Here is a 25012-nt window from a genome sequence, read left to right as displayed (position 1 = left end):
GATTCAGATCACAGTGTGAACATAGTCTCTGCTCCAGTGGCAGCCATGTTTTTCTCGGTCTACCCGTCTCTATCATCAGCTTGTGTCCGCTGAGTCTGTATCTGGTCATCATGCTTCTCAGTTTCTTATCTGATACTGTGTACAGATACTCTGCCATACTGTACTCTCTCTTTAGAGCCAAATAGCATTGCATTTTACTGTGTTGTTGTGTTTGGGTTTGCCAGTGAGAGATGTAATTCTGTTTGATTTGTGCAGTAATCTGATTGAGTCTGATGTGATTCAGAGCATCAGTAGATGTTAGTGAAGCATCAGGACTGAAGCTCTGGATCAGCTGAGGGAGGGGCTTGCTTTCTTTGCTCATCTCTTGGTGTTGCAGGGCTTTATAATGATATGATTGGGGGTCACTGAGTTTCAGATGTTTTCCATTTGGTGAAATCTTGATTTGGATTTGTCAGTGGACCCCACTCTTCATTGCCATAGAGGCCAATGTGCTCAATTACTGATTCTAATATTTTCATCCAAATTCTAATAGGGATTTCTGTAGGACATTGCTGTTTTATGGCGTAGAAGGCCCTGCGTCCTTTATCTCTCAGTTCATTCACAGCATGATTAAAGTTTCCTGTGGATGTGATTTTCAAACCCAGGTTGTTATAGTCTGATGTGTGTGTTATCTGGTTTGTGCCTAATGTAAATGTGTGTTGTGTTCCCTGGGATCTGGATCTTTTCTGAAAGATCATGATTTTGGTTTTCTTCAGGTTGACTGTCAGGGCCCAGGTCTGGTAGTATTGTTCTAGCAGGTCCAGGTTCTGCTGTAAAGCATGTTGAGTGGGAGACAGCATAACCAGATCATCTGCATACAGATGGTTTCAATAAGTTTGTAAAATAGTCCTTGGTGCCAAATTGAGTCAAAAGCTTTTTTAAAGTCAACAAAGCATGCATATATTTTACCTTTATCTTGGTTAATATGTTTTTCAATTAGAGTATGTAATGTATAGATGTGGTCAGAATCCAATTTGACTTCTGCTCAGTACATTATGTGTGGTGATGAAGTCTAAAAGTCGAGCATTTATTATGCTACAGAATAATTTTCCCAAGTTGCTGCTCACACAGATGCCTCTGTAGTTGTTAGGATCAAATTTATCTCCGTTTTTAAAGATTGGTGTTATCAAGCCTTGATTCCAGATGTCAGGGAAGTAACCTACACTCAGAATTACATTGAATAGTTTTAGAATGGCCAACTGAAATGAACTGCTTGTATGTTTTATCATTTCATTTAATATCCCATCAAGTCCAGATGCTTTTTTGAGTTGGAGGTTTTTGATTTTTTCTTTAAGTTCTTTATCAGTTATTGGTAAATCTAATGGGTTTTGGTTATCTTTGATTGCTAATTCTAGTTTTCCCAATTGGTTGATTGTTTTGTTTTGTTTACAGTTTGTGTCTGTTTGTACTTTATTAAACAATGGTTGGAAATGACTTTCCCATATTTCTCTATTTTGGATTGCCAATTCTTCATGATCAGTTTTTTTCAGATTATTCCAAAATTGGTTTGTGTTCACTGACTTCTCAATTATTGTGAGTTGTTTTTGGGTGTTTTGTGCTTTTTTGGTTCTGAGTGTATGTTTGTAATGTTTTAGTGTTTCACAGTAAAGAAGATGGATCTCTGCATTATTTGGATCTCTGTGTTTCTGATTTGACAGTGTTCTCAGTTTTTTTGCGAATAGTTTGGCAGTCCTGATCAAACCAATTTTGGTCATTTTTGGGTATTTGATTTTTTCCATTTTTTGTTTTCAATTTGGATTGATTTGCTGATTTTTCAAATATGAAATTTAAATCTTTGACCGCAAGATTGACACCTTCATTAGTGTGAGCATAGGTGTTATTTAGAAAGTTATCTATCAGCGCTTGTATTTTTTGGCTGCTAAGTGCTTTCTGATATTCTTCAGCACTGTTTTCAGCCCATCTGTATGGTTTTCTGATGTTGTACAGTTTACTGGGCTTTGTGTTATTTGTGTTATTTTCAGTCTTTTTGAGATACGCAGTGATTTGACTGTGATCAGACAGAGTGGTTAGTTCTCTAACAGTGAATGATCTGAGAGATGAAGGATCTATTTCTGTTATCATATAATCAACTGTGCTATTCCCCAGAGGTGAGCAAAATGTGAATCTCCCTAAAGTTTATCTTCGTAACCTACCATTGATGATATACAGACCCAGGCTTCGACAGAGCTGCAGGAGTTCTTTTCCATTCTTATTTACTATATGATCATGGTTATTTCTGTGGATATGGGAGAATGTGTTATTAATAACAGTCAGTTTGTTGTTGATGTATTTGCTCCCTTGTGTGTCGGTGAAGTCCGGCTGTAGTCCTGTTCTTGTGTTCAGGTCTCCACAGATGAGCACTTTTCCCTGGACCTGGAAGTGGCTTGTCTCTTCCTCTAATGTGGAGAACGTGTCTCCACTGTAGTAGGGGGGCTCTGATGGTGGGATTTACAGTATATGGCACACAGGTATATATCTTTTCTGGATGGGAGCAGTTCCTTGTTGATTTTAAGCCAGGTGTAGCATTTGCATTGCTTTACTGTGTTGATGTGGTTGTGGAGTTTTGATTTGTACCAGATTATTTGTCCTCCTGAGTCTCTTCCCTGTCAGACTGTGTTGAGTTTTTGTAATGGTAGGATGATTTCTCTGTAGTTGGGTGGGGAGTGGGTGATTGTGTATGCCTTGCTCCATGTCTCCTGTAGAATTATAATATCCATCTCCTTGATGCTCTTCTGGAATTCTGTGTTTGAGCTCTTTAGCCCAAAGGCTGCTGAATTCAATCCTTGAATATTCCACATTGATATTGACAGAGTCATTTTAAGAGTTCACGGTATAGAGTTCTTGTTTTCAAAAATAGAGGAAATCCTTTTCTAATCTAATATAATGTTTTGAAAAAGTAAAAAAGTTTTTTTTTTTTTTTGTCATTGTTAGGCAGGTGTTTGCATGCTGTGTGGACTCTCATGCTGTCAGCTGGGCACTGATGTAGTTCAGCAGCTCTCTCTCTCGCTCTCTCTCCATCTCACGTGTAGCTCATTCTCTTAAAGTCTTAGACCTGACACTATCTTCTCACATATGCACTATGTACGTCTAGCTCTGTCTCTTCCTCTCTCTCGATAGCTTCCATAAATCATTGCTCTGCATAGTCTCTTTGTTCAGATACTCGCAGTCTCTGAGGCCTATTTGCACCCTGGTGACTCCATTAGGCCTGGCAGATGGCGGAGACCTGGGCAGGATGCAGAGCATGAGATTTCTGTGTAGCTGGCTCCTTCTTGCAGATAATGAAAGCCACATCATTTCCCAGTACACATGGTCAGAATTCGGAGACCTGAACGGAGAGAGTTATGGAGGGCCTGCAGGCAAAGCCACATCTAGCATCTCAACCTGCTCCCTAACGCTTCTTGTATAACATGTTCACATGCTGAAGAACTTGTAAACACAGCCCCTCTGTGATATTCAAACATGTCCACTGCCTCTCATATCTCTTTCTTGGACACACAGTGCTGAGGCCGCTACAACAGAAGGTGTAAGCGCAGTGTGAAAGCCATATATGCAAACCGCAGAACGATTGCTTCATTCTGGGTCAGTGCAATCTAATTAGGTAACATGATCAGCAACAGTTATTATAAATGCTTCATGCTTTTGGAGATCTCATATTAATCTGCCTGCAGGCTGTGTGTCCTATGATAACATCTTTTGGATGCATGGTGGTGCTTTGTAGAATAATATGAACAATATACTCACACATATGTAGAATCGGTTTAATTTAACATTCAACATTAGCAGAAGCTGAAATAAAAATGTGCTATTGCTTTGCTATTGAAATAAAATGGGATTTCATGTTTTTATAATTATATTTCAGAAAAAAATCATGAATTTTCCCTCAAGATGAAGGCAGTTGAAAAATTAATACTTTCATGATTACAAAGAAAACACTGATTTTATTATTTCCGGATTAGGCTACTTTAAAAATTAACACTGCAATATTTTATTGCAAAATCCATTACATTCTAACAATAAACTATGACAGATGCTTCGGGGTGGATGTGAAGACACATTGTGGTATCTCAAGAGACCTCAATATCTTCAAAATTCTGCCAGCTGATTCTTATAATGATTAGCAGCAGTATTACTACTAGTAGTAAGTCTGTTTCACACAGCTTGAGCAAGCAGTGCTGCAGCGTAACTGTAACAGCAGGGCCTCATTGTACTTTCACACTGACAGTGTTTCTGCAGCGTAACAGAGCTGCAGCTCTATACAGTATACTGTATAAAGTCTTTCTGGATAACCACACTGAGTATTCCTGTAACAATTGGCCAGAACATAAAATGGGCTATCCATAATTTGTACTTGATCATCTTGAAAACTTTATCCTCAAGTAATCAAAGCATAGCTATAAACTATACTAGTTTCTACACTAGTGTTCAGATGTTTAGGGTTGGTGATATTTTTAATGTTTGAAATAAGTATCTCATGCTAACCAAGCCTGCATTAATTAAATCAAAAATACAGTAAAAATTGGGAAATATTATTACAATTTAAAATAACATTTTTCTAATTTAATATATTTTAAAATATAATATATTCCGGTCATGGAAAAGCTGAATTTTCAGAAGTCATTGATCCTACACAAAAAATTTAATTAATCCTATAATATGATCAATTAACACATAAAAAAGAGTTGTGCTGCTTAAAGTTTTGTGGAAACTTTGATATATATATAAAAAAAAATATTTTAAACTATTATATAAATAAATAAAAATACAAAAACAACATCATTAACATTAAATAAAAAACATAAATAACAATGTGGATAGACTTTACTGTCACTTTTCATAAATTTAATGCGTCCTATGGTCCTGCCACTGCATGTTTAAATCACATCAGTTCTTCTTTCAACAATGAGTGAGTAATTCACTCCAGTATCTATGTTGCTTCATAAAACCCTATTTTAACATGTCGATGTGATTATGTCACTGGTCTTACACTCACCTGTCCATCCTGGCAAACAGCGACAGAATCCACTGACAGGGTCGCATCCATCAGCGTGGTTACAGTCGCAAGGCTCGCGACACTCCAGTCCATATGTGCCATCCTGAATAACCACACACACAAACCATCTTGCTAAGCTTAAACTGCTCTGTCATGACAAATATTTATAAATCAAACGGCCAGTCCTGCTAGCCTCTGGCAGAGAAACAATGGAACCGGTCCCGGGAAGATACTCACAGGGCAGGGCTGCTGGCAGCGTTCTCCTCTCCAGCCCGAGGTACAGGTACAGGAGCCGTCGATTGGGTCACAAGCCGCACCATTGGCACACAAACAAGTCTGGTTACAGCCCAATCCCCAAGTCCCGCTGGAGCACAGGATTGAGCAGCCTACACCCTGCCAACCTGTAAAGCAAAGGGAGACGGTACAGACATTTGTTAATTTATTTGTCTACTCCACCACTGGTACCTTCAGTTGTATATTTGCTAAAAACCTAGGGTTTAACATTCTCTTTTTGAGTTCTAGCCAAAGCTTCTCTAGTTTATTATAACAGTGTTTAATTAATAGAGCGGAAAGGGGGAAGTGAGGTCACTTCTTGACAGAAGCCAGAGGATTCTTGTCTCCCTCGGCTCACGTCAATGAGTTGAATATATGCATGGTTTGAGGTCAACATAAGAGCAGAGTGAGATAGGCAGAGAAGTTGTGTAGCACACTGGGGTTCTGCATTATGAATGGGATGAGGATTTTAAAGGTACTGTCTCTAATGAGCTTCCTTCCAAACTGGAGGGACCTGAACGAATACTCTGCTGGTGCAGGCCTTTAAGGACGAGTCCATGTTTATGCAACAATAAAGGCCATCCCGCAGGTACGGTTAGCTGCGGTCAGCCAAACGCTGAGCACTCACAGGGCTCTTGTGGATTCATGCTGTATTTTTTATGCTATTACAGCCTAAAAAGGCCATTTGTGCATTTAAGTGCTAAGTGGATATGAATCCTTTGAAAGTGACCTGGAGAGGCTTTGGATCCTTTGATACTGAGACACCAGTTTTTTTTCGTAATGACAGAGATGTATATATAGAGAACAGATGGGGATGTTATTTACATTTTTTTCTTTTTTTTTTGTCTGATGTCCGGAAACTGTTTTTGAGTATAACCGGCTTGTCAGGCATTCCTAATTTTTATTTATAGACAGGGTTAAATCTCTAAACACTGACTTCACTGTTTTAAAGGTAATTAGAAAATGATTAGTTAGTCCCAGAGTAATCGAATGTAAAGATTACGACTTTTCCTTAGCATCTGATTTCATGTATTGATTGTTTATTCATTTATTTGTACAGGTCAAGCTATAATCTTGTTATTAGGTTGGTTGTAAACCCATAGTCTCTCATGGCTTTCTCTCTATTCATGTCTATAAGAAAAATGAGGGTATAAGAATAAAAGGAAGAAGTAGAGCACATTATGCTGTACCTTCTTTACAGATGCAGGAGCCATCGATTGGTGAGCAGGTTGCCTGGTTGTGGCAGTGGCAGGTGGAAGTGCAGTTAGTACCGTATAGTCCACGTGGGCAGGTTTGGGAACAGTTGTCGCCCTGAAAAACACACAGAGATGAACTGTTTAAGAAATATATATTAAACAAATTTTGCCCTGGCAGCTACCTACAACAATGTATCAACTGCACAGTAATGTGTGGAACCACCCAGAACATTTTAGCCAGTGTTGGGGAGTAACTCAATATGTAATGGCATTTTGTTATTATATTACAAAATAAGGTTACACTTTATTTTAACCCGTGTTCTTGTTACAGTGTAATTATACATTTAGGTACTGAGTAATATTAATTAACTACATGTACTTACTATATGTTTAGGGTTAGGATTAGGGTTACTTCCATGTAATTATGCATAATTAATTGTAATTATAGTAGAAAGTACATGTAGCGTGTAACAAAGTCATCCTAAAAATCAAGTGTCACCCAAAATAAATGTAACTGTAAGTAGGGTAACTTGTAATCTATAACCTGTTACATTTCCAAAGTAACCTTCCCAATACTGATTTTATCAACTATATAGCCACACCCTGGCAACCACCCTTGATAGCCTAGCAATAGAATACCATACCAGCAGCCATATAATAATGTGCTATACCACCTAGAACTTTTTAACAACTACATAGCAACACCCTGGCAACCTTTTACCCTTTACCCTAGCATCATAATAGCTAGTTTTACTCAGGCAGGCACACATTACTTTCAGAAAATACAAGAATTTAGTTAATAGAATTGTTCTCTACTCACTGGAAACCATCTACAAAAATTTTGCAACTACAGAGCAATGTGTTAAACCACCCAGAACACCTTATTATCCAGTAGCCACATAGTCACACCCTGGTAACCACAACCAGCATAATCTAGCAACGGATGTGCTAAAACTACCCAAAAAATCTTAACAAGTATATACAAATTAAAAAAAAAAAAAAAAAAACCACCCAGAACTTTTTTAGCAACTGCATAGCAACACCCTGGCAACCACCCACAAAAGCACATTAGAAACCACCCAAATCACCCAACAACCTACAACAATATGCAAAACGTCCCAGAACATTTTAACCACAACATAGCAAGGTCCTGGCAACCACTAGCAACATCCTAGCATCATAGGAGTGAGTTTTGCTCAGACAGGCAAACATTTCTTTCAGAAAATCTAAGATTTTTGTTATCAGAATTTTTCTCTACTTACTTATGTAATTTTACACTCTAACATGAGCACTGTGCTGTGAAGTGTGACTCCAAATCCCATCTGAGGATTCTGTGAAACTTCAACAGAAAATTTCCTGCAAAACATTCTCTGCAACAGAGTTTGATACAGTTCAAGTGAGTAGAGAGGTGGAGAACACGTTTGCACAGCAGCATACCTAAAGTCCGTGTGTAGCTAGTCTCCTTATTGCAGTCACACAGAGTGTGGCAGCGGACGCTCAGAGCTGAAGGCTCGCTTTCCCCAGCTGCATTAATGAGCTGACAGCCCCTGGCCCTCGGCACCTCCGTCCATCCCCAGAAAAGCATTGCTGATGACTGACAGACACTGTGTTCTTAAGCCCTGTTCCCCAGCCAAACAACACCAGCACAATCTCTGTGCTTAACCAGGCTCAGCAGGGGAGTCGCCTGTATCCCAGCGCCGGCCATCGCCGGTGTCTTTTTGCCTCATCTCTGGCTCTGACTGACAGCTGACAAAATGATTTAGACTCCCAATTAGTGGGGTAATGGCAGTGTGCTGTGCGCCTCCTGCCTCCATCTCCCCAGTGCCGGGGATCGAGCAGCAAAGGACCCGCTCTCTCATTATCATCTGGAACTAGGTCTGAGTGGAAAGCAGGATAAGATATGCCACAGGACGCCATGGGCACCGAGCAGGACCAACTCTCGCTCTGTCTCTATGTATTTTTTGTTTCTCCCCTCTCTCCCCGTCTTTCAATCTGTCATCATTTATCTCGCTCGCTCGCTTTGATACAATCATCTCCAATATTTTCTCTTACTCCCACTCTTTTCTTTCTTGTATGCTCTCTTTCTTTTTCATTCTCACTCTCCCACATTCCCCCATTGTATTCCCCATTTCAGATATTCTACCTCTCCATCTGCTTCGCTCGTCCATCCACTCCCCACATGAAAAGCTTACATCTGTGGATTAATTTTTCATCAATCTACGTGCAGTTATCTTTGTTCCGCTCAAAAGTGACAGCAAGCAGACTGCTAACAATGGCAGTTCTGTTCATATCGGTGCAGGCAGCCGAATATGGGGCGAGAAAGTTAGTTTGTTCGACTTTTCAGCAGACCTGCAATTTACTGGTGAATGGGTTGGAGGAGGTAAAAGAGTCTCTGGCTCACAAATGACCACAGGGATTTAGCGAGACCCGTGAATGCTCCAGATTACACTGACACAGGCCTGAGAGCACTCATTCAACTGGCTGACTAAACTCCTCTAAAAGCAGGCTAAAGTCAGACTTATGTTTAGAGGTTAAAAATTCCCAAATATTCACTTTGTAATAAAATCAACAAAAATAATTAGTTCATTCAAAAAGCTAGAAATGTTTTCAAGCTTTAAATGGTAGATTTTTACATTCAGTGAGGCCCAAAAATCTGATTTTTGAATACAGTATTTTTTTAAATATTAAATAATCATTTTGAGGATAAAAAACAAGGGGGAAAAATAATTATTATTATATAAAATTATATTTTAATTAATATTGATAAGTAAATTTATTACACTGATCATTTGAGCAAAAAGTCAGTTTTGTTTCCTTTGAAGCACAAAATTCTCTTTGGATAATTCTTACATCATGCTGTAAATCAATGAATATTCTTAAATATTCACTTTATAATAAAATGAACAAATCATTAGAACATTCACCAAGCTGGAAGTATTTTCAAGCTTCGAATGGCATATTTTCATATTCAGTGAGGTCCAAAAATATGAGACCACACTGAAAATCTGGGATACAGTATTTTTTAAATATTAAAATAATCATTTTAGGATAAAAAAAAAATAAAAAAATAATGATATTCTAATTATATTCTAATTAAAATTGATAAGCTAATTAACTACACTTATCATTTGAGCTTCTTTGTGCAAAAAGTCAGTTTTGTTTTGATTGAAGCACAAAATAAATTCTCTTTGGATAATTCTCACATCATGCTGGAAAACAGTTAATATTCTTAAATATTCACTTTATAATAAAATTCTAGATATAATAAAGATCTAGAAATGTCTTGTAGCTTTGAATTATACATTTTCACATTCAGTGAGGTCAAAAAAAAATTAATAAAATAAAATTTAAAAACCAAGAAAATCTTGGATTCAGTATTTTTAGATACATTTGAAAATAACCAGTTTAGGATAAAACAACAACAACAACAATAAAAAGAAACAAACACTCAACAAAACAAAACATTTGGTAACACTTTAATATAAGGGACCAATTCTGACTATTAACTAGTTGCTTATTAGCATGCCTATTATTAACATATTGGCTGTTTATTAGTACTTATATCACAAATTCTGCATACCCATATACATCCCTAATCCTACCCAATACATAAATTTAACAACTACCTTATTAACCATTAATAAGCAGCAAATTAGTTTATTGAGGCAAAAGTCGTAGCTAATGGTTTGTTAATTTTTTTCAGTTAAAATCTGCAGTGAAGCAGTTGTTAATAATAAAATATTTGTATAATTTAGAAAAATGCTAAATTAGCAATATCTACCAATTCCTACTAATGCATCTGTGCATTCTAGTGAAGCGTCATGAAAGCACACATGAACGTGGCATGTGTGCTTTCAACGTGGTACTACCAGCATCTCTCCACCTGTGTTCTCTTGTACCAGCAGCACAAGCATATATATGTTCCTTTCCCACCCCTATAAATATCATTCTCTCAGAACTCAGATGAGAGTTTTGGTGGCCATTACCCCTCTTATTTTCGACCAGACCGCGGTCAAATTGTTAACCTTTGTTCTTCTATAGGTCCAAATGAAAGAGCTGGTCTGAAAATGGAGCTTCGTGTCCCAATTCCATTGCATCTCGGTCAGACTCCTTGGCCAAAGCTCCTCGAGCAGTGTTTAATAGAACTGGCAGCAGGCCCCCCAAATCCAACACAAAGAGCAGGTGGTGAAAATTAAGATACAGTCTGTGCCTCCGCCTGCTAGTTCAAATCGCTGTAGTAGCTCTGCCACAGGACACTGCAACAGTAACAGCCAAGGCAGGAGTTGGCTACAGCCTCTGGTACTGAGTTTGTCTTAATTATCACTGCCGTTCTAGTTTTTACCTGCGGCACTGTCTTAATTTTATCTGCTTTGCAATATTTCCGCTGTTTCTGAATGCAGCGGGAGTGAAATCAGTTCAGTGGCGGGGAACATAATTGAAACTGTACCTTTCCATCTTACTAATAACTGTAAGTGACGCTACTAAAAATGTACAATAAGCTTCAAGTTAACAAAAAGTGGCTAGCCACATTTATTATATAGATTGGAGTTAGTAGTATTCTTCTATTTTATGCTCACAAAATTTGCAATAATTTGATCAAAAAAGAAACTTTTTTGTTTTAATACAGTATATTTTAAAATGTAATTTCTTCTAGTAATGACAATGCTGAATTTTCCACATTTCTCATTATCAGTGTTGAAAAAAATTATCTGTCGAATGATTTTTTTCAGAAATCTTTCAGAATAACAGAACAGAAAAAGAACAGCGTTTATTTTAAATAGAAATTGTTTTGTAACATAAATGTATCTGACCCTTATAATCAATTGAATGCATCCTTGATAAATGAAAGTATCAAAAATAAATACATAAATAAAACTCTTACTGACCCCAAACTTTTTAAAGATGCAATATCTTAACAAACATATAATATAGTCCATATAAGTCAAAGACATACAAAAACATTGAAAACAAATAGAAAAATGTTACTAAATATTTGACTTTGGCTGAACAACAAGAAAGTTACAGTTATTTCTGGGTGAATTTGAAAGTATAATTTAGAAGTTGCTAGTGCTACTTTTAGTTTTAGTTACTCCCAAACAATTGTTTTAGCTTCTCCTAGTTCTCCAACTCTAAAGCTACTAGCTCTAAAGGAAAGTACATTTGCTTCTGAGGATGAACAAGATGAACAGGACTGTAAGCAATACTATGACGCATTCAGTGAAGCAAAAGAACGAGTCATCCATCTATTTTAACATCTCTCTAAAATAAATTCAGATTACTGATATGATCATCTCTCTATTTGTCTTTCTCATGCTCTCTCCTTGTATCTTATCACTTTCATTTTAGCATCCCCTTTGTTCATCAGAGAACACGAAGCCGGGTAGATTGTGTGCCATGTGCAACCAACTGGATAACAAAACGATTTGTTATTTATGCCATATAGAGTCTTGCCTAGAAATCACAATCTATTTTGGAGTCCTTGTATCTAGCGCTTCTTTCTGTGTTTGGGAAGGTCTTTGTGTTAAGTCTAAACCTGCTGTGTAATAAGACACAAGCGTTGCGAAAGTAGCATTGCTGAGACTCTCACCTTGTTCCCAGACTCCCTGCAGGAGGTGATGTGTTTATGTGTGTGTGTTTGAGACCACTATAGAGATCATTTTCAAAGCAATAAACTGTATTCGCTGACACTTCTGCTTTAAGTATCAGGACACAAACACTTTTCAAAGAAAGATCAAGGGAAGTGCTGACTAGAAAAAGAAAGATGCTTCCATTTTTCCCTGGAAAAATCCACAATCATAAACCTTTATTATGTAATTATGAGTTTTGCCACCCTCATATGTCATATCTATGGCCCTGTTTAGGCTTGGTATTTTCCATTTTGGGTCATCCAGTCACAAGTGGTGAGCCAAGACACATTGCTGTTTGTATCTGTGTCACACAAATGTGTCTCCTTTGAACACCTGTGATGGGATTTTGATGGGAGGGTTACTGATTTTGTGGGTATAAACTTTTCACTTACTGCATGTTACTACATGGCACTAAAAGTGCAAACTAAACTAAACCAAAAACTTAATTTCACCTGGGGACAGAAGATTTTCTGGGGGATCTCCATCATATGTCATATATATGATTAATTAATTCCATTAATTAATTTAATGAATCAGCAAATTATGACATAAACTGGTATATTTAGGGTGTATTCTCACCAGGAAAGTCTGCTAGTTCATTTGCTTTGGTTCGGCTTTTGGTTCAAATACAATGTTGATTTTTTTGTTTGGTGCAGTTCGCTTTCGCACTGCCCTTTTTGCAAGTGAACCAGATATTGTAAACAAAACCACGTGTGCTAAGTTCATCCATTCATTGGATAGAATTTCTCAAGCAGAGAAAAACAGGAAGTGCAAAAAACATGCTAATCATGGAGATCTTTCATGGTGCAATTTTTATTATTTTACTGATTTGGTGTTATCAGTTAACGCAATATGAATAAACTTATGAGCATCATATGAGACAATGTCATACGATTAGAGCCCGACCAATATGGGTTTTTTGAGGGCCGATGCTGATACCGATATTAGGGAGTAAAAAATGACCCAATATCCATATATCGGCCGATATTCTTTAAGTGTATATTATAGTACAGTGCCAGTCAATAGTTTGGACACACTTCCCATTTGTGTGTCCAAACTTTTGACATAAACAGAATATATATAAATAAACACATTTTATGCAATGATAACTCAAATGTGGTGATCAAACACTTATAATGATGTGACAAAGATATGTAAAGGAGGCAGGGTATTTAACAATTTAACAGTAAACTGTCCAAAATGAGTCTGACATCAGTGCACTTAACAGTAAACTTAACTTCACTTATTATAAATAACTTTAAAACACAAATAGACCTCTCCCTCTTTCTCTCTCTCTCTCTCTCTAGTCTCTCTCAGTATATATATATATCAGCTCAAGCTGATTTGATTTTGACGCAGTATTTACACTGAAGCTCGCAGGCGGCTATGGTAAGGGGCATGATATTTCCCGACCAGACGCTGAGTGGAGCCAATCACAACACACACTGGCCCAGCTAACCAATCACAACATATTTCGCATTTCAGAAGGCGGGCCTTCATTTGATAAAGAAACTATTCAAGCCGTTCATGCCAGACTGGGGAGAGAGGTGCTGTAATAATGTAAAATATGTGAAAAATAATGTGTTTTTCCAAAAACCTAGTATGAGAGCCTGTTCTAGTACACCCCCAAAACAAAATCAAGACTTTGTAAAAGAGCATAATAGGACCCCTTTAAAGCATATCACAATGTTAGTTTAAACATTTAACCTAGATAAATCTGCACTACTAGGCGCACATCCAATCGATTGTGAGGAGAGTGGAAGCTGAAGCGCGCTTCAGGAAATCAGTGGAAACAAATTAAAATATGCTGTCATTTTTGCTCATAAAGGAAAGAATAATACATCGTTCAGAACTGTAAAGGGTCTGTTTTTATTTGTGTGTTATTTTTATTCATCTTCAATAATGACATTAAAACATTAGTAAATATTTTAATAGATTTGAACTATTCTTAGTATAAAATATTTTTTTTTATTTAAATTTGTAATTTAAAATAAACAAGTAAATAAATTTAATTACTCTTTTACAAGGGAATTCACTTATTATAATATTTTTTATATTTGCCACAATAAAATAGAAAGAAAAAAAGAAAAATAAAAAAACATCAAATTAAATAGAATAATAAATAACAGCAAATAAAAATAAATTATATAAATATAAAATTATAATAAACCATAATTTTTAATTTTAACTTAACCACAAATCACTTTTCTCAGCAGGTACTTATATATGTGATCAATTAACTCAGTAAATTAATCAGTATATAATTTAATTAATTTGATTAAGCAGTTGCACTGATAAAAATATATTGGTACAAAAACAATATTTTTTAAAATAATACACCATCTGAAAGCTGAATAAGTAAGATGTATGGTTTGTTAGGAGAGGACGATATTTGGCTGAGATACAACTATTTGAAAATCTGGAATCTGAGGGAGCAAAAAAATATAAATATTGAGAAAATTGCATTTAAAGTTGTCCAAATTAAATCCTTAGCAATGCATATTAAGTTAAGTTTTGACATATTTACTGTAGGAAATGTATAAACTATCTTCATGGAACATGATCTTTACTTTGACCAATACAATGTATTGTTGGCTATTGCTACATATAACCGTGCTACCTATGACTGGTTTTGTGGTCCATGGTCACATATGTAGTCGACAATTAAAATCCTTTTTTCTTGATGCAGTGATTTATAGACAGGTTGGTGGGTGGTCTATAACGGTTGCCTAGGATGTATCGGTGTTTACGCTACAAATGAGAGGTTTGAGTGATGTTAATGGCAGGTGTATAGGGGGCCTATATGTTAGGGGCATGTGAAAAAAGACCATCCTTTAGTTTAGAACATTAGCAACTATAATCATCAATGCTCAGCAGTCAATTTCATGTGAAAATATTTCAGCATGGCAGGATTTACTAGTATTTAATGAATGTAGACAATGATAAATGATAAACATGGACTCACTGTGTAGCCTGGGGCACAGATACAGGCCCCAGTGAGACTGTGGCAGTCTGCTCCATTAGCACACTGGCATGGCACTCTACATCCTTCTCCATAGTAACCTGGGGGACAGGTCTCATTGCAGTATAGACCCGTCCATCCTGCTGTACACAAGCATTCACCTGTCAGGGGGTGGCAGCTGAAAAAGAGAAAGACAGATCGACATTTAGGTACAAATATGCCTAAAGATACATTGTGTATACAACATCTAAACAGAAACACTTTGGTTTCCAGAACAAGGGAGCCAAATCTGAGGACTAAAACCATTCGAGTTCATCCATCCTGGTGTCTGTGAGCTCCACTTAGATAAATGGGGTGTCCTTTCTCTCCTTCATGTAGTAATGAGCCCCAGTGTCTCAGGGCCTAATCTACCCATACCAGGCATTAACATTGCATTAGCCAGGAACGTGGCTAAGAAATAATGAATGAAGCACAGGTCGTGCTAAAGAGCAAGTGCTATGCTACTGTTGAAAGGTGTTCGAATTTTTTTGACTTGCAAGTCAAATGAAGTCAAATGAACTCAAATGGAGCTCTTTACTCACCCATGGCACCGGAGGTTAACTCAAGAAAAGTTGGCTAAAGATTGTAGGACTGAAGGAGTGGACTCCACAAAAATGTATTGTGTATTTGTATGAAATAACTTAGCTGAATTGTTATCTTCAAAGTGTGAGGAAATTATGATCTAATCAGCACTGTAATTTAGTATAATTAATGATATAAGAATGATGAATTTAATAATGTCTTCCGAGTGTCATACCTTTGCATATTACTGTGTATATAGAACAACTTTTTAAAAATGGCAGAAAAGAAATGCATGGAAAATGACAAATGATGTGGAAACAAAACAAAACGAACAGCAATATATATGAAATTAATTTGATTAACAAGGATATAATGTAATTAATTTAAATATTTTTACTCAGTTGACAGTCCTAGACACAATGCATCCAGAAATATACTGGTTTACAAATTTTAGACAAATTTAGAATGTCTTTTCTTTGCAGGGAAATAAAGCGCATTGTAGGGATGTACTGATATTAGAGTAATTAAATTACTGCAAAATTCTTCCTTAAAGTTCATGTAATGGACAATAAAAAAATTATTTTTACTATTTTGTCTTGATTAACAATAAATAAATACAGCACTGAAAACTAAAAATGTTTTAAATGCTACAAACGAATTTAGGCATCACACTATTTTAGAATACAACATGGATATTTGTTTTAAGATTTGCTAAAGAGTACATTTAATAGTATTAAAAGCAAGATCATTCATTTTAAGTGAGCATTAAATGATAACAAAGGTAATCTAACTGTAAAAATAGGGCTTATGAGCATGCAAAATAAAAAAAAATAATAATAATTGGCCAATATCAATAAATAATAAAAAATACTGATATCAGCTGATAACCATTATGGTACTGATATACATTCCTAGTCCATCTATTTTTGTCAATTCCAAAGTTATCATTCTAGTGTGGTCTACTGACGTGTGATAGCATGTCTCACCTGAGTGTGTTGGTGGCGTTACAGGGGCAGTATTTGTCACAGATGAGACCGTAGAGGCCTGGTGGACAGAACCTTTCCTGGCAGTGACGCCCTTTGAATCCTGTATCACACAAACACGCTCCGTTGATGTGGTAACACTTGGCCCCATTCTGACAGTCACAGTGAAGGGCACACTGGGGTCCATATGTGCCAACCGGACAATCTTCCTGGCACCTGGGAACAGTGAGGGAAGAAAACCCCAAAGCCACGTTTTGTATACATTATTCGTTACTCAGAGCGGCTCAGTAAGAAAAAGGAGCCCATCAGAATAACACAAGCAGAATTAGTAGACTACAGAATCATTCTAATCTAAGGGTCAAGGGTCAAAGCTCTGGGCATCTTCTTTGGTACCTCAGGTTTATCAGCCCTTGGCTTCGCCTGGGGTGACAGCAAACTAAGCAGTCATTAATTACCGTGAATACAATTAGACCCCAGCTCATTCTCTCTGTTGAATAGCAAAGTGACTTAAGGAACAACGACTTCCACAAGATCTTCAATATACAATCCTGGCAGAACATCAATCTTGAATGTCCAAAGAAGCCATTAGGAGACAGATAAATAGCTCAATTAAATTATAAAACGGACTAGGTATGTTTCATGTTGAAATTACACCAGCGTCCTTTGTATCAGGAGAGACGGGTGTGAGAAGGACTTTCAGGAAGGGAGGAGGGGATGCTAACGCAATCTGAGATTATTCCTGCTGGGCTAATTCACCTGTCACAGACCAAATGAATGAGGGCAATTTTGTTAAATATTAGAGGATAAGAAGTGTCTGTCCTGAAAGTGTTTTCATTCTGCAGACAATCACTTTACTGCGCTAATAAACCCTAAGCTGCTGCAGAAGACACTGGGAAATAAAGGCACTGAGCAATTTCAGTTGGATCCTAATGAAACTCCATTACTGGTAATTAATGGGCAGAAACTTAACAGACCAGTGCGGATCTCGGAGTGGGATCAGTGGACACAGGGAATGTAAACACAGAGCAGTAAAACAAACAAAAAAACAATTAATCAATTATTCAGCAACCAAATTTTGCAGGCTTGTTAACAAACTGCTTTTGTGGTAGGAATAATAACAGAAATAAGATCGGAACTGGGTATTTATTTTACCTGTGGCCACTGTATCCTGCCATACACTGGCACTGTCCTGTAATGTGGTCACACAGTCCTCCATTGCGGCACGAGCATTCCTTGCTGCAGTTGATCCCGTATTTGCCGAATGGGCATGGCTGGGCACACACAGACCCCTGTCCAGAAAGAGGGCAGAGAAAATTTGGGAATCAAATGAAAGTCATTCACGACCATTAAAGCTGCACCGATTTATATAGGAACAATTTATTTTCAAATTTTTAAACAGCATTTCTCATAAAGGTTTGAAACAACAAAGGGAATAAAGGATTTTAGGTGAACATACAGTATATAGAATCAGTGTATTTAATCTATAGAATTAAAGATGAAAGAATTATGCAGAAACACAAAATCGTTTATATATCTATCACCACTTATGTAAAGCAGATGACAGTACATGATCACTATCTGATCCAGTCTTTGCTACTGTACCTTTAAGACCTTTAAGCAAGGTTTCTTAATCATTGAATAGGATTTGAATCATTGAATTTATATGTAAACAGCTCATATGATAATGTACAGTACACAGTTATGAGGCAATACTATTACAATTTCTAAATGACCCATTTTTGCAGTCTAGTTTTAATAAACGATGAACTGAAGATGGAGCATTGCTTCGTGAATATTAGAGTATGTCTACATACTGTATCACACTGAACTCTTTTCAGAAGCGAAAGGAAACTTGTGTTTTTGATATGTCCTCTTTACGAGTTTGAGATGATGCAAAAGGAGCAATAATGAGACTTCACACAATTTGCTTCCAAATAATAACTTCAGCTGCTCTGCGAGACTCAGATCAGTGTCATTTCTTCCCCTCTTAGGTTTGTGCATGAATCTACATTCAGATTCTCCTCCACCCTTCCTTCATTTACCTCTTAAACTCTTTCACCTTTTCTCCATTTACTTAACCCTCCCTTTCTCCTTCTAATTACTCTCTCTTTTCCTTCCTTACTTCCTTTTAAGCATGACTCACCTACTCCGTCGCTTCAGTATCTTGCCCTTTTACTCTCCTTCACTTTCTGCCCCTCATTCCTTATCATCTGTCTCCTCATCTTTATTCCTCTCTGTCTTTTATTCTCTCAGTCACTTTCCCTTTGTCCCCCACTTCTCCAGCCTGTGTGCAGCTTCTTACCGTCCATCCAGCAGGGCAGGAGCATTCTCCAGTGATGTGATGGCAGGTTCCTCCGTTCTGACAGGGGCAGCGCTGCTCACACTGTGGCCCATGACTTCCAGAGGGACATCGCTCTCCACAGCTGCCGAACCACAAGAGCAAACACTTGAAACTCAGGCAGTCATTGCAAAGGATTGCAACATAAAACACAAGAACGTTCAAAGACTTTAGAACAAATGCTTAAAAAAAAAAAAAAAATCCAACCATATATTTTTTTAAGTAACCTCACAAGAACTTCACAGTGTTTTCACTATGCTAACAATGAATATAGACAAAGAGTGAGTATATAGTATGTAGATTAGTATGGGAGACTGGGGCTAGGAAATACCCAGAAGGTTTTAGGTTAAAAATCTCCAGGCCAAAAAACAATTGATATTTTAAGGATATTCAATTTTTCTCCCCTATTAAAAAGAGATACACTTCTGTTCAAAGTTTGGGTGGCACTTAATAGTCTCTTAATATGCTCAAGAAAGTATTACAGTAAAAACTCTAACATTGTGACATTTTATGACAACATTTCTATTTTAAAATGTAATTTATTTCTGTGACCACAAAACTGAATTTTCAGCATCAATACTCCAGTCTTCAGTGTCACATGATCCTTCAGAAATCATTCTAATATGCCAATTTGCTGTATTAAGAAGCATTTCTTGTTATTATCAAAGATGAAAATAAATATTTTCTAATATTATAAATGTCTTTACTGTCTTTTTGATCAATTTAATACATCTTTGGCAAAATGAAAGTATTTATTTTGTATTCAAAGAACTGAAATCATACTGACCCCAAACTTTTGAACAGTATTTTGAACAATTTTCTTTCATATTTCACATAGCACAAAGCATTATGTTTTTAATTTAGCTGAAAAAAAAAACTATTTAATGGCAGGTTCTCATTGTGGCAACACAAAAGGTCACAAAAGCTGAATCTGGATCCTTGGCAAAGATGGTGTAAAGGTTGAATAGCTTTTTTGTAGTCAAGAGGCGTGTGCCTATACAGAAATTGTCTTTCAAAAATAAACTTACCCTTTTCACCAGTGTAACAACTTGCCCTTGACTCCTCCATATAAAGAATATATTACAGGAATGACATATTAACCTTCACATCTCTATATTGCAAACTGGGTTTATCTCTGGTACTCACATGGGACCCATGTAGCCTGGTGCACATATGCATTCCCCCGTCTCGTGGTGGCAGGTGGCACCGTTGAGGCATTGACACTGCAGCTGGCAGCCCTTGCCATAGTATCCAGGCTCACATTGATCCTCACAGCGCCATCCTTGGTAGCCGTCTGTGCAGACACAGGCTCCTGTGATGGGGTTACACAGGGCCCCATTCTTACACTGACAGCGGTTGCTGCAGTGGGGCCCCCAGTGGCCACTTTCACAACCTGAAACACAGAGAGAGAAGAAGAAAGAACACTTTTTTACACCAGCCAACTAATATGCCGCAACACTCCAGTCAGAGCTGAGGATGGAAACTCTTGCTTATCAGTAAGACTCAGTTGTATTACATTCCAAACGGTTACCTGTAATCCTGGAATTGCCAAGACACAAGATTTGTGAAGTCATAGGATTTTATTACAGAATATGCAAGTTTGTACAGTGTGAGTGGGGATTAGCTAAAGCATAGATTATTAACATCCCCTCATATATTCTTTTTAAATTATCAACAAGCTAATACCATGCTGAAAGCAAACGCTATCAATAAAATGGGTGAAACTGCAAGGAGCTAATCTTGCAAACGCACCTAAAGTGGCCCAGAGATGCTATAAAAGACTGACACAGTCATTCTTGTGTGTACACAGTATTAGCTAGCATAAACAGGGCCATAACCACCATAGACATCAATTTGCGATTTTTTTAGATTTGTTTACACCCTTGCAGAAATTTTACTGCATGTATTTGGAGATTTTTTTTTTTTTTTTACTCTAAGAACACTTTTGGTTTCCCTCACCACATACTTTAAAAATCAGTCTTACTTAGTGGATATGTCTGCATCATCACAACTGTTCAAATGTTTGAGGTCAATAAGACCTTTTTTTGAATTAAATTAATTCTTTTATTCAGCAAAGATGCAATAAATTGATCAAAAGTAACAGATAAGACATTTCAAATGTTACAAAATATGTGACCCTGGACCACACAAACAGTTTTAAGTAGCACGGGTATATTTGCAGCAACAAACATCAATACATTGTATGGGTCAAAATTATCGATTTTTCTTTTATGCCAAAAATCTTTTGGATTTTAAGTAAAGATCATGTTCCATGAAGATATTTAGAAAATTTCCTTCTGTAAATATATCAAAGCTTAATTTTGATTAGTAATATGCCTTGCTAAGAACTTAATTTGGACAACTTTAAAGGCGATTTTCTCAATATATAGATTTTTTTGCACCTAGATTCCAGATTTTTGACCCTTATGACTGGTTTTGTGGTCCAGGGTCACATATTTGTGTCAAATAAATGCTGTTCTTTCAAACTTCCTATTAATCAAAGAATCCTGAAAACAACAGTATCATATTTATTTATTTATTTATTTTTGAGCACCAAATCAGCATATTAGAATGATTTCTGAAGGATCATGTGACTAAGCATGGACTAATGGCTGCTGAAAATTCAGCTCTGCCATCACAATAATAAATTACATTTCAAAACATATTAAAATAGAAAATAACTATTTAATATAAATAAATATGAATTTTTTCTGTATTTTTAATTAAAAGTGAAAAAGTGACAAAAGTGACGTGACATTCAGCCAAGTATGGTGACCCATACTCAGAATTCGTGCTCTGCATTTAACCCATCCGAAGTGTACACACACAGAGCAGTGAACACACACACACACCCGGAGCAGTGGGCAACCATTTTATGCTGCGGCGCCCGGGGAGCAGTTGGGGGTTCGATACCTTGCTCAAGGGCACCTAAGTCATGGTATTGAAGGTGGAGAGAGAACTGTACATGCACTCCCCCACCCACAATTCCTGCCGGCCCGAGACTCGAACTCACAACCCTTCGATTGGGAGTCCGACTCTCTAACCATTAGGCCACGACTTCCCCTAAATAAGTGAGCATAGAGAATTCTTTCTTCAAAAACATAATTTCAAATAGTATCTGTCATTTAGATGATGGTTTCATCCAAAGCAATATACATGTTAAAGGTACCATATGATTTAAACAACCTCAGAAACTAGTCCATATTTAACCACTGATGTGCCAGACGCTTGACTAAGCTCAGAAGGTTATTTTGAAAGTGGATAAAGCCCTAATGAAGACTGTGTGCTGCGAGACACCAGCGTCCGTCATCTATGCCAGACAAACATGAGGTGGATGATCAGCACTTCGAGAAGACAGCTTGGCACAGAGGGGGGTCATGGAACAACCTGGCGCTGCGGCGAGTCTTTCCCAGGAGGTGCGACGTAGGCCGCATTAAGTAGCTCAAAGAGGGCAGGAGGCACGTTATTGATTTGAGTAAATCTGCTACAGAGGAGTTCTCCTGTCGGTTGAGCTCTCACACTCACATAAAATGACCAGGGCACATTAAAGGCAGGAAACCTGCGGGAGGTCAACGAAGACGGATGAGCCGCTCATCGTCTGCTCCACTCGCAGTCAATCAGCACTCATCACGCTCCTCTCAGCTCTCCCACGCTGATGAGAGAAAAAGAGCAGAAAAACACAACACATCCACCGTTTGCCTCACTCACCGGCCCCCGGACCTCGTCAACTCCCCATCAGCCCCAAAGTGAGCGCTTCATTTTCAAAGAAGCCTCATACTGGGACGCAAACAGTTTCCCTCCCATTCAACACGGCAAATCCAAGTCCGCCGGCCTCTTCATCTGCAGCCATTCTGAATCATTGCGGAGGAGGACAAATAAAGTGGAAATCTAGACAGAGCTTAATTTGCAGAAGTCTTTTTCTCTGGTGCTCAGAAGCAGCACAAAATGTTGCCATTGAAGACTCAAAGCCTCTTTTCCCCCCACAGTGAGACGCCTCAGCACATTTCCTCCTAAAGCCCATTATCTCGGCCCGTCTTTTCTGCGTTTAGTTTCAGACTCGCCGCAGACAGTCTCTCACTGCGGGCCCTCTGACAGCATTTAGCCATGATTAAAGAGTCAGAGATCATTTGGTGCCACGGGCAAGGCTGTAAAACACACAGTCTTATTCCTATTTCTCTGTGTTTAAAGTATCTAAAGGAAAGCTTTCATAAGGATGAGTCTAATCGGAGAAGAGATGAAGGAAGAGAGGATGAGGGCCCCGTTGGGGCGATGGACGGTGTGTGTGGGCAGAGATTCAATGGTAAGTACACCAAACGGCCGACCTGCAACGCAACCCCCATTAAAAGCGCTCAGCATTGCACAAACAGGCTAATCAAAGGGGTGCGTTTGGGAAGACAACTGATGCTCCTCTTCACAACAAACTTGCACCTTGAGGCATCAGGTCCGAGCTGTGAGCGTGCGATTGTGTACTGTACTTTGATAAGCAGAAAAATGTAACGGCCTGATTTGATCAGATGGTTGAGAAAGATCTCAGTGCAGGGCAGCGCCATGCACAATTCTGTGAGAATACCTAATGCTGAAGTTCTCTCATAAGTGTGGCAAGCCTTATTACAAAACAAGTGAAATCCCTTCAGCTGCAGGCCTGATTTAAAAATTATTAAGGCTGACAAGAAAAATTCTGTATGTATTTTGGTGCTACGTTCTGCCTAGAGCTGTGTGCGCAGCTAAATAAACATGAACATCACAGAAGGCTAATTAGGGAAAATTCCAGAGTCTAAACTCTTGTATTTTCTATGAAGACAAAATATATCACTACTGTGGAATATAGAAGCCCTGCTTACGCTGTCTGTTTTTATTAAAAATCTGTTTTGTGTTGGAGCCATAGCCTTCAGGGTAGTGCACCTACATATGGCACAACTATGCTTCATATATCTCCTCTTCTATCACTTCCTTTCTCTCCTCAAACTGTCAAAGGCTGATTTAATCAAAATATAACTTAAAAAAATAAATAAATAAATAAATAAAATAATATATAAAAATAAAATATTTTAAAAATGTCTTTTAATATTATTTTTCTAATTGTATTTTTATGGTCAAAATTCAGAGTAAATGATAATAAAAATCTTTCCTTTATTAACATTTTCTGTCTCACATGCAAAAATTAAACTTTAAAAATAAAAACATATTTTTTAAAAATAGGATTAATTTTTAAATTTTATTATTTTGTTGTTTTATGCCACAACTGCATCCAAGGTTATTTTCATTGCAAAAAATAAGTTAAAATAATTTTTTAAAAAGTTACACCTTTAAAAAATCACTCCCTTCCAAGCATTCCCTGTCTAACCTCACAGTCAAATAAAGGCAGAAAATCTATTTAGAAACAATTTTATTTATTTTATTATTTGTTTGATACCACGTCAGCATCAAAGGCTATATATTTTGCTATATTTTGATACTTTTTATACTAAAATCAGTGTAAAATCCATAAAAAACAGGCAAGTCAATTAATAAACAGATTTAAAAACAACTGACATATAAAGCCAAAATGCCCAAAGATATAATTACATACAGAAAGATGAAACCTATACAACATCTTTAGATGTACTTTACTAAACTTTCTGAACAAAATCCCTGTCTGATGGAAGATGAAAGTCTTTCAAACACACATGTAGGTCTTGTATAGCAATATTAATATATCAATATTTTGCCAGTCTACCATTTGCCCTTTTATCATCCAATAGATGGACCGCAGCCATCTAGATGTTTGTAACAGAGCCAGGGGTTTCTGAATCAGATAATGTAATAGGAAGCACTGTACAAGAGTGTGATTACAGTGTCTCTATCACAGCACACAATGCCTCCAGGGCCAATTACTACTTCCTTGCACCCAGTCCAGCCTATTCCACTCCTTTAATTAAAGCTCCAGTGGTGGAGGGGAAGACTCTAGTCAACCCCTTACACCCAAGTTTTAGCTTTTGTGGTTAATGACTGGAGGAAGTGCATCCAGACAATTAAACCTGCAGATAAATGACGATCCCAAAGC

General features: G+C 37.4%; 1 protein-coding gene across 4 annotated transcripts in view; it reads right to left on the bottom strand.

Moving 5' to 3' along the window:
* The window catches only part of megf11 (multiple EGF-like-domains 11), a 102374-nt gene that overhangs the window by 19946 nt on the left and 57416 nt on the right, over positions 1 to 25012 (bottom strand). For all 4 annotated transcript variants that reach the window (XM_042744119.1, XM_042744118.1, XM_042744121.1 and 1 more), the window contains 8 exons: positions 20116 to 20362; positions 18934 to 19054; positions 17784 to 17920; positions 16635 to 16847; positions 15091 to 15265; positions 6493 to 6613; positions 5267 to 5430; positions 5030 to 5132 (listed from right to left, as the gene is read on the bottom strand). In XM_042744119.1, coding sequence (XP_042600053.1) covers positions 5030 to 5132; positions 5267 to 5430; positions 6493 to 6613; positions 15091 to 15265; positions 16635 to 16847; positions 17784 to 17920; positions 18934 to 19054; positions 20116 to 20362 — 1281 coding nt within the window. The remainder of the gene's footprint in view (positions 1 to 5029; positions 5133 to 5266; positions 5431 to 6492; positions 6614 to 15090; positions 15266 to 16634; positions 16848 to 17783; positions 17921 to 18933; positions 19055 to 20115; positions 20363 to 25012) is intronic.

This window comes from Cyprinus carpio, chromosome B18, assembly GCF_018340385.1.
Source record: "Cyprinus carpio isolate SPL01 chromosome B18, ASM1834038v1, whole genome shotgun sequence".
NCBI classification, from domain to species: domain Eukaryota; kingdom Metazoa; phylum Chordata; class Actinopteri; order Cypriniformes; family Cyprinidae; genus Cyprinus; species Cyprinus carpio.
The sequence above is the reverse complement of the archived record's forward strand: the minus strand, read 5'-3'. Positions and strand labels throughout refer to the sequence as shown.